This window comes from Gymnoscopelus microlampas (genome assembly GCF_963454915.1).
Source record: "Gymnoscopelus microlampas genome assembly, chromosome: 20".
NCBI lineage: Eukaryota > Metazoa > Chordata > Actinopteri > Myctophiformes > Myctophidae > Gymnoscopelus > Gymnoscopelus microlampas.
Window position 1 is genome coordinate 35,157,404 of NC_139957.1, and position 10,146 is coordinate 35,167,549.

The window sequence follows — 10,146 nt, forward strand, 5'->3', positions numbered from 1 at the left end:
AAACATTTTCAGATGAGGGTGTGGCCACCAATAAGAGTAAGATGCGGGTACTTCTGAGGGCCCGTACACAAGTGTAACATCCGTGGCCATCAGGCAAGCCCTTTATATTTGAAATCTGAACGTTTATGTAGATGCACGGTTCGTAAATGGAGAAAGTGCAAACACCAGGTTAAAGTTCATCCATGACTGTCATCATGATATGACTGTTATGTTTCAGGGCTAGGGGTCCAGACCATGACATGAAAATATTTGAGAACCACTGGTTAAAATAATTAAACAATTGTGAAGCAAGCCTAAATAAGCAACTACACTTTAGACACAAGCCCCCCAAAAAAGCAACAACCAATATTTAAAAGCAACTTCACAGAAAAATAAGCCCAAAGTCGCTTAGAATAAGCGGACATGGCAACACTGGTTGTACTACACCGTTGCAAGACGGTGCCGCTTGCCAAAAAGCTCAAATCTACAAGTTATCAACGGGTGGCGTTGCAACGCAGTGATATCTTGTAGATCTGAGCTTTTTGGCTAGCCAATCGCGTTTAAGATGACGTGTTTCCGCTACCCGTCGCTCTTCCAATCTCTCTGCGCGGTCCCTGTTCAAAAAGTAACCTCCGCTCAAAAAAGCCTGGTTCCCATTCTGAATTAACCAGTGGATCCGGGCTACAGTCCCACCCTACTATATCCGGTAATTTGCACGCACACATACATGTCCGCATCTTTTCCGTATCCGCTCTAGACCCACAGATCGGATCACCAACAAAGCGGCTTAATAGTAACTTCGGCTGCTTTAATGTCTGGTTGAGAAAGAACAACAACTCCACAACACACCATCTTCATGTGCATCTAAATCTGTGGGAAAAGAAGGAAAAAGGTTTGTAAAATATGTAGTTAACGTTAATAAATATGTAGTGTATTAACGTTTGAAAACGTGGTTTGTATTAAAAAGAAATTCTTGGGCGAACAAGCTTTGCAGGAACGTTTTGGAGATCATTTTGCAGCTAATGGTAGCTAACTAACATCAGCAGCACTGGGGCCTAACGTTACTTAAAGATTGTAACACAGACTGTCAAACAAATGTCCAAAATGATAATAATACAAACCGGTGTAATAGAAGTAAGCAAGGCAATACAAGTTCTAATACTAAAGAAGGTCTAACTTATAATACAAGACAAGTAAGCAGGTTATAACAAGTAATAAAGTGTACTTTAAGTAAACCTAATACGTGTGCAACAAATTTGCATCAGTCACATACATTGGTGAATAGAGAGAATGACCATAAACTAGTATAACACACATTCCCAGCTTTACTTAGGTGTGTGTGTGTGTGTGTGTGTGTGTGTGTGTGTGTGTGTGTGTGTGTGTGTGTGTGTGTGTGTGTGTGTGTGTGTATATATATATATATATATATATATATATACATATATATATATATATATATATATATATATATATATATAGTAGAATTGTATGCCAGAATTGTATGATAAATATAGAATAAATGGATGAATAAATTAGCAACTGAATAATTTGCATTCATTCATTGCATTTTGTCATGCAGCAACCATGAATTAAACTCAATACAGTACATACTGCACTGCAGTCAATATTATATGGTTAACTAATGATTCTGATGTAGATAAAATCTAAAACGTGCAATTTGTTGTCAAAGAGATGTTTCAGAGAGACTAGCCCTACAATGACTGTGCTATTACATACATTTCATGTATTCCAAATACACAGCTATATAGCGCTCCTATGCCCGCCCGGGTAGCAGGCTGATCTTTGTTGCATTTATAGTTGTGTACTCACCCAATAATTAATTCCTGCGACTTGGAGTCAGATATTGTCCTAGTAGTTTCATATCCATTTGAAAGTTCTGGCAGAAAACGCTTGTTTAGTAAAATATCTCCACTTTTCCACAAGCTGCACACAACATTCTCTGTCGATGACAGGTCCCGAAGTGATTGCTGGACTGAACAAATGAAAACTTCCTTTGTGGAGCACAAGCTTACGGGGCACACAATTGACGTGTTGCAATTGGTGTAATTATTCACGCCTGTCAATTGAATTGAATTGAATTGAATTGAATTGTGTGCCCCATTCGTATTTGGAATACAAAATGTATGTAATATCGCAGCCATTCTAGGGCTAAAGAGAGACCACCTCGACCGTAATGCTAATAAATAACATGTATTTGTGTCTGTTTGTCAGCTTTCTTTTCAGACACAATGGCAGAAGGCGGCGATGCAGAATGGGAGTTATGTAAGGAAAATATTCAGCCTCTGAGACGGGGCAGAGCTATGTCAGCTTTACAGCAGGCTCTGCAGGAGGGAACAAGCCCTGTCATCCAACAGCAGAAACAGTAAGAACACTGATCAGACAACAATGCAACATGTACAGCTGTGCACATTTTACGCCATGTGTATCATGTCTCCTTATGATACAGTGATTCATTGTGCTGCTGTTTTCCCAGGGCCTTTGAATCTGAGTTGCGTGTGTATGAAGGAGAGGATCCACTTGATGTCTGGGACCGGTAAGAGAGATGATACGGATCACATTTCTTATAGAAGATTAGGTAAAGAAGATATACTCAGAATTTAGTTTTGAGGAATTACATTATTTCTATTATATATTTTTCAATTACATTTTATTATAGTGCCAAATTACAACAAGTTGTCTCAAGATACATGTTACATAGCTAGCATTTAGCGACAGTGGAAAGAAAAATACCTTTTCAAGCTGAACCAGGCCTCTAGGGTGGGAGGCCATCTGCCTTGGCCGTGTCAGGGGGGAGAGAGAGATAGACGGAGAGGGTGAGACACAAGAAGTTCATACGAGTTCAGATTCATGTGGATTTGTGTTTAAACAGGTATATAAAGTGGACAGAACAAACATTCCCTCAGGGGGGAAAGGAGAGCAACCTGGCTACGCTGTTGGAACGAGCCGTGACGCGATTCACAAAGGAAGAAAAGTATCACAATGACCCCCGCTATGTTGACCTCTGGATCAAATTTGTAAGTGACCTTCTGTTTGGTTGGAAATTTGTTTTGGTTTTGGTCATCTTGTACACAAACGGCTTTGTTCAACACATATGGATTCATATAAACCCTTTACATATAAATGCATACACATGTATATTTGCTCTTGTCCATACATTCATTAATTTTACAATTCTATTAACAGTACCATGTCTGTATGAGCTTCTATTTTCAGTTCTCACTGATGACCATCATTTTTACAATTGTATGACAAACAAAAAACAACAAAAAACCAACAGCAGGGCAGCTTTAAGAAAGAAAGGGGGGAGACTTCACATGATTATACACACATTTTGAAAACAGATGCAAAGTCAACAAGACAGAAAAAAATAAAAACAACACTTTCATCTTTGTTTTGCCATTCAGCAGAAATCTGAGCGAATTGGTTTTACATACTCGGTCCATTTAATCCAAAATAAAATTTCTTCCTGAGTTCTGAGAGATAAAGACAGTTTTTCCATTCTATATATGAATTATTTTGATCCATTCTTCCACTGTGGGTGCCTGTGGCTGCAACCATTTTCTTGTGCTTGCCTTCTTGTAAGTGACCTTGATTATTTTGAATACTCAAAAGTCAAAATGACTATATAACTGAGTAAAGGCAAGTATAGCTAGAACAGTCAGGTAAGTTCAGAAAATTAGGCTTTAAAACCAGGAAAAGGCAACACTTATGCCAGATAAGATATTATACATCCAAAATCGCAGACTATATCTAGTCTCATGCATCCCGATACTTTTGTCATATTTGTGTCCTTTATCTCTTATCAGGCAGAGCACAGCTTGGAGCCCCTGGATATTTACAGATACATGCAGGCCCAGGGAATAGGAGTGACTCAAGCCTCCCTCTACATCGCTTGGTCGGAGGAATATGAGAAAGTTGGTGACTCCCGCAAGGCAGACATGGTCTTCCAGGAGGGATTCAAGAACTTTGCAGAACCACAAGATAAGCTCTTGGCATTTCGCAAGTACGGGTCAACATGAATCGTTTGTGAACAGTAATGACATGACCCGCTTTGAAATGGCACTGCATTTCTAAGCCCAACCGGTTTTCCTGCACTGTTCCTCCTCCTAGGGCGTTGCAGGCACGCGTGTCCCGGCAGGTGATGATGCAAATGGTGGAAGGCGACAGCGATGAGGAGATCAAGCAGCCTGAGAGAACTTGTCTGGTGGATCTCAAACACAGGGGCAAGAAAAAGGCCGTTGTTCCCATCAATAGACTTGGAGCGGTATCCAGTAAGTCCCATGCAAAAACACTTGTACTGCACAGTATTCTACCTCACCTTATGCTACTACAATAACTCAATTGTCATCTGAGTGAATAGACTTGGTTTTGACATGCAGGGTACGTAACATAATGTACCGGATTACACATTTATTTTGCGTTTGTTTCTTGACAGATAAAACCCAGGGTCTGACAGTAGTGTCGCAGGGGCCCTCCGCTTCCTCAAATGTCCTCAATAAGAACAGTCACTTTATGGTTTATGATGAGAACAAGGCTCCGAGTGCTGAGCCTTCAGGACCTAAGTTGGAGGCCTGGGTGGCCCCTCCACCAGTGAGGGGAAAGGAGAATGAGCAAAAGCCTGAAAAATGGTGCGATGTCAAGGTAGGAGAACTTCAGTGCACGTGTGGTATTGGCTGGTGAACATCATTAACCAGTGGGATCATTTTCAACATTTCCTTTATTTGCGTATGTAGATGCCCCCCAGGTCCAGATATGGTCATCATGTTGTAGCCCCTCCACCTGCTCTTACACCAGCCTTCCAGCCATTTGTTGAGGAGTCGGACCAGCCTCCAACAATGTGAGTGCTCTCATGGATTATGTCCTCTTACATGGGTGATGGATTTGTTTCCATAGGAAAATAATGTTTCCAGTAAGAAATTAACCAACCAAATGTCAACACAATCTAGGGCCACTGCAACTATAGATTTTCTTTGTAGCGATTATTTTATTGATTATAATGTGGAATAATCGAGATGCAGGTTTTTTTTTCTTTTTTTTAATATATCATTTAATTGACTAAATCCAATAATCTGATTAACCACTTAAGCACTATTTCTTTTGTCACCGAAAAACAGCTGATCTACATGCTCACAACTCCTACCATCACGATGCAAAAAAAAATCTATTTGAGTTAAATTGATTACTTTTTCAAATCGATTAGTTAGATAAACGTTTGCAGCCCTAACGCATTCCTGAATTAATTTATTTGATGATCCAATTGCAACCACCTAGACCCCCTGCAGAGCTTGTGTAGTTTTTCTTCAGCTTTGGTCCTCCGCCTGAGAGTATTATTTGCTTTGTTTCCCTAAGGACTCCGCGTCACATCAACCCTTCAGTGAACATGGTCTTATCGGTACGCAAGCCCGGCAGAGAGGAGGAGACCCCTCTGAAGAGACTGCAGGGACGACAGCAGCAGCATGAGGAGGCTGAGGCGGGGAAAGCACAGGAACGGTCCATGTACTGCAAGGAGCTCCTCCATAGCGGAGGCATAGAGTTCTGCTTCGAGGAACTGCGCGCTGAGCGCTACCGCCAAAAGACAGTCCATGCACATGAGGGAGGTCCAAAGGACCAAACCAGTACCAGTGCTGGTGTCTGAGGAACTTACAAAAACAAACAAGACAAACAAAAAACAAGACTGTTATTTTCTTTGTTTGAGTTGTTTTTCTCAACATTTCTCTATTTCTTTGAACAGAAAAACATCTTATTGACATCCCTAATTGTTTGGAACAAAATATATTTGTCAAACAAACTGCTTTTACATCTAGTTTTTACATTACATTTTTTTATTTTTTGTATATAGTTTTGTGGATATTGAACAGTTTAAAAATATAAACGTGACTGCTGGCTATTGATCAGTTTTGTACTATAGGAAGATTACTAGCTTTCATTTTCATTCATTTTAATGCATTCCCAGTCCAGTTTTTTTCTATATTTTCTCATATTTACTCATCAAGTGAGTAGATATTGTTGTAGACGAGGAGATGTGTCAGTGATGTGATTCAGTCTGGATTGTGTCTGCGTATTGGTCAAATGTCTTCTCAAGCCAATGTTGTATCGATGTTCAATAAACTTGTAAACTTGTAAAAAAAAAGATTGGATGATGCTTAGTGTGATGATTATTTCTTGAGATGGGAAGGCAGTTGTTATAATGCTTTGTCAGCAGAGGGCATGCAAGAGAAGCTGTGGATAAATGGCCTGTTTTTATCCTGGTAAATTGGTAAAGTATTAGAATTACTAGCTGGGTGCTAGAATGGGAGGCTGGCAAGCATAATTCATACTATAGACCAAATATGTTAGCATACAAAGAATTTGACTTGGTGTATTTGCTCTCGTATATATAGTATCTTAATACAATATAACCAGTATAGTACATAATGCTACCACTTCAATCCACTTCAAAATACTCACCACCTACAAGGCACTGAACAATCTGACTCCCCCCTACCTCTAAGACCTCCTCAAACGCCATGTCCCCTGCCCCTCCCTCAGGTCTGGTGACGCCAACCTCCTTGAGGTCCCCAGGACCAAGTACCGTACCTGGAATGCACTCCCCAATACTCTCAGAGAAGCCTCCAAACCTTCAAAACCCACCTCTTGAATATGGCTTTCCCCAGCTAACTAACTGCACACCCCCCAGTCTCACCATTCCACTTAGCCTTTAGTTTTCTTAGTGTTTTTTCCTAATAAAGTAGATTTTTCTTTTGTTATTTTCTCCTCCCCCATGTTAAAGCATCTTAGGGTACTTTGAAATGCGCTATATACATTTGAGATATTATTATGCAGTGGGTGGTCTCCCTACTCTTGCAATGACAAAATTAGACTGGTGTTGGGTAGGACTTGCCCAACTGGTGGACAATGTCAAAGTTATTTGAAGTGGATAGGATACTCGATGCGCTGCCAGTGACGGATACAGAACTTATGTCTTATGACTGGGCGGTCCTGACAGTTTTTTGAACCAGCAAAAGACACAATATTATGATCAGAATCATCCAAAATCCCATCTATAATATTGACATATTTCCCAGTCATGCTTTAACGACCTTGATCTCCAGTACTAATAACATCTACAGCATTTGTGTCTGTATGTTTTTTCATATTTTTTCATACACTTTCTGTCAGGTTGTCGCAAGAGAAAAATAATCTACATTTGGATGGCCATAAACTGCAGGATTACTCACTTACTTTAATTAAATCACTAAACTTAGTGTTGTGCATACAGGATATCATTGTATATGTTTAATGTAAACTGTTGGCAGCAATTTAATACGCCAAAAACCTTTCTAGAAGGAAATTCAACCATTCAAAATGTTTAATTGTCATCCCGTGGGAGGTGCCACTGAAACCATGGGAGTGGCCCTAATCTACTGTGATGATGATGGCGCGCGCACACACTCACACATACTGTACACACACACACAGCTTGTAGATCACAATTTTCTGTGCGTGACACTGTGACTGGTGCACAACCAATTATAAATCAGGTGTTACTCTACCCCTAAACGTCTAATCCTAACCCCAGCCACGCACACACACACACACACACACACACACACACACACACACACACACACACACACACACACACACACACACACACACACACACACACACACACACACACACACACACACACACACACACACACACACACACACACACACACACACACACACACACACACACACACACACACACACACTCCAAGGGCAGGACTCTGATGAATGGGTAGAAGATAGGTGGTTGCCTTATTAGCAACCCCTATCTTCCTATCTATTGAAATCCCTTCCTTTGCCATGGTGAGCAGATCAGACCTAGTTATTAAAGAGACCACTATACTAATGTACAGTGACACTGGGTGAAGCCACTTCTCCAGCCACTTGGTCTTGTAGAAAAGCTTACTTCAAAGGCGTACTGGAAATATCTAACTATTTAAACCTTACACTGGCGTACAGCAAAAATAGCAGATATACAAGCACACATTGCGGCGCGTTGTGAGCCTGTGCATCAGCTAGTTTCGCTGCATGACACCAGCGTACGACGTGTGTAAATTAAGCAGATATAGGCTTAGGCTATACGTCTGAGAATCTTTGCCTATAAACATGCCCAAAATAGGGACGCCAGGGTTAATGTGGTTAAAGCTGCTAGCCTATAGTTCTGGTGAGAAGTTTAAAGTATAACGTTTGCCTCAGTACGCAGTAAAGTCCTCAGTGTTCAATTAACTCAGTGTACCCATCAGGGCCCACTTGATTCCATTTGTACAGTCTCAGAGTCAAATTAACGCTTTTTTATAGTGTACTGAAAAGGCTGAAATTCAGCAACAAATGATACACCACATGATACACTATTATAATATTATAATAACACAGCATAACCACATCATAATGCATCATCTATGGCTTGCTATTTGGCAGGACTTGTTAAAAGCCCATCTCATGAAAGCAAGCAGCCACTGATCCAGATTGCTCTGGAGACAGAAAATCTATATATCTCTCTCTTTCTCTCCCCTCCCCACAGCCCCCCCCCTCCCCACTCCCACCCATCTCTCTCTCTCTCTCCCTCTCTCTCTCTCTGACGCTACAAGCTAGCTACCTTTCCCTAATGGGCTTTAGAGAGTCCCCTCGGAGCAGAGCTTTTTGTCCAGCGTTGTTACTTTGACAGACAAACACACTCAGGCTGTATCGCCCCTGTTTTTACACTCAGTGCTCTTAACCTATTTGTACGCTTTATATTTACACGCACCAGTTAACAGCGAGCTCCATGGCCAGGCTTTACCTCACTTTCAAGTCCTAGTAAAACATGTCATGGGGCCAAGCGTGGGAGGGGACTCAGTGGTGGACAAAGTATATACTCAAGTAAATACTCAGCTATTCAAAAGTACAAATTACAAAGTGCATTGTTTAGTTAATATCAATGCATTGCTGTATTGAAATATAAAACATAAAAAAAGAAAGAATCAGACATGTTCAGAAATAAATAAAAAACAATAATTTTTTGGAAAATAGCAGATCAGCTAATTTCACTATATTTGAAATAGGGCTTAAGTAGTTAATTCATAATATATTTTTGTAATTTGGGTCATAGAAATGTAGTTGAGTCAAAAGTACAATATTCCAGGTAGGTTCAGGTAGGCAGGTTTTTGAACTGTCCACACAGCCCTCCTTCGAGACACAGAGTGGATAGACAGAAATGGTGCCAACTTATAATGAGCATTAGTGAGGAAAGTGCTCCTTTAAGCACAGTACTCAAGTAAATGTACTTAGTTACTGTCCACCACTGCTTTCAAGTCCTAGTAAAACATGTCATGGGCCAAGCGTGGGAGTGGACTATATTCTGGCATCGAGAGGCAGCCCCCCGAAAAAACCTCCAGCACCATCAATCATTAATCCAATTCCATCGCCAAATGCTGTAATTGTGCAGTGGTGTGTTGCCTGGAGGAGGAGACACGGCCAAGAGGACCATGGTCTTTGTGAGGCTTCCCTCACATTTTCATGATTGACCTGGACTCTATTATCACCTGAAAATATCATTGGATTTGAATCTGAATGAATAGTTTATTTCGATAATCTTTGAATGCACAGTGAGAGATTACAAAGCATTTTCTTTTAGCCGGGTCGAAAAAACAACATTGTTGTTATGAGCTTAGCACTGTAGACCCAAGGGCTCCTGCCGTGGGCTGTAAATATCTATGGCTTAATCTTTAGCCCAATGCCCAAACAATGGTTAGAATTAAAATACAAACAATTAAGTCTGTATAATTTAAGAGGCTCTGGGGGCTTTCATTTAAATGAATGCATACAAAAGGTTTACCTCTGCATTGTCAGTGTAAGCTCTTTTCACAATTGCAAGCCATTGCTTTCCTGTTTCATCTAAGTGGAGAGAGAGTCAATGTTTTCATCAGAAGTAGTGGCTGGCTCATCAAGCGTAACAATGGCCCTGACAAATACAAAAAGATCAAACCTTCTTAGCCGGTGGTGTCCTTACAGAACACCTTACATCACAATGGCAGTGCGCACACCAGGGTACATTATTCTCCTTGTTACAGCTTGACAATTTCCTAAAATGATGTTTGCTCTGTTCTTATACACATCAACCCTAGAATCCCTAATT

The 10,146-nt window shown here is 40.6% G+C and overlaps 1 protein-coding gene across 1 annotated transcript; it reads left to right on the forward strand.

The window, feature by feature from the left end:
- Positions 1–798: 798 nt before the first annotated feature.
- On the forward strand, positions 799–6,096 carry bub1bb (BUB1 mitotic checkpoint serine/threonine kinase Bb). The gene is made up of 9 exons (XM_084045021.1): positions 799–871; positions 2,212–2,362; positions 2,474–2,533; positions 2,870–3,014; positions 3,807–4,003; positions 4,111–4,271; positions 4,436–4,641; positions 4,734–4,837; positions 5,350–6,096. The coding sequence occupies exons 2-9, from the start codon at positions 2,229–2,231 to the stop codon at positions 5,633–5,635; spliced, it is 1,293 nt and encodes a 430-aa protein (XP_083901147.1). The 5' UTR covers positions 799–871; positions 2,212–2,228; the 3' UTR covers positions 5,636–6,096.
- Positions 6,097–10,146: the final 4,050 nt, after the last annotated feature.

Bases quoted from the DNA above. Each gene is read 5' to 3' on its own strand.
- bub1bb (XM_084045021.1), top strand. From the start codon at position 2,229: ATGGCAGAAGGCGGCGATGCAGAATGGGAGTTATGTAAGGAAAATATT. The intron at 2,534-2,869 runs GTAAGAGAGATG...GTGTTTAAACAG, and splicing joins CCACTTGATGTCTGGGACCG to GTATATAAAGTGGACAGAAC. The intron at 4,004-4,110 runs GTACGGGTCAAC...TCCTCCTCCTAG, and splicing joins AAGCTCTTGGCATTTCGCAA to GGCGTTGCAGGCACGCGTGT.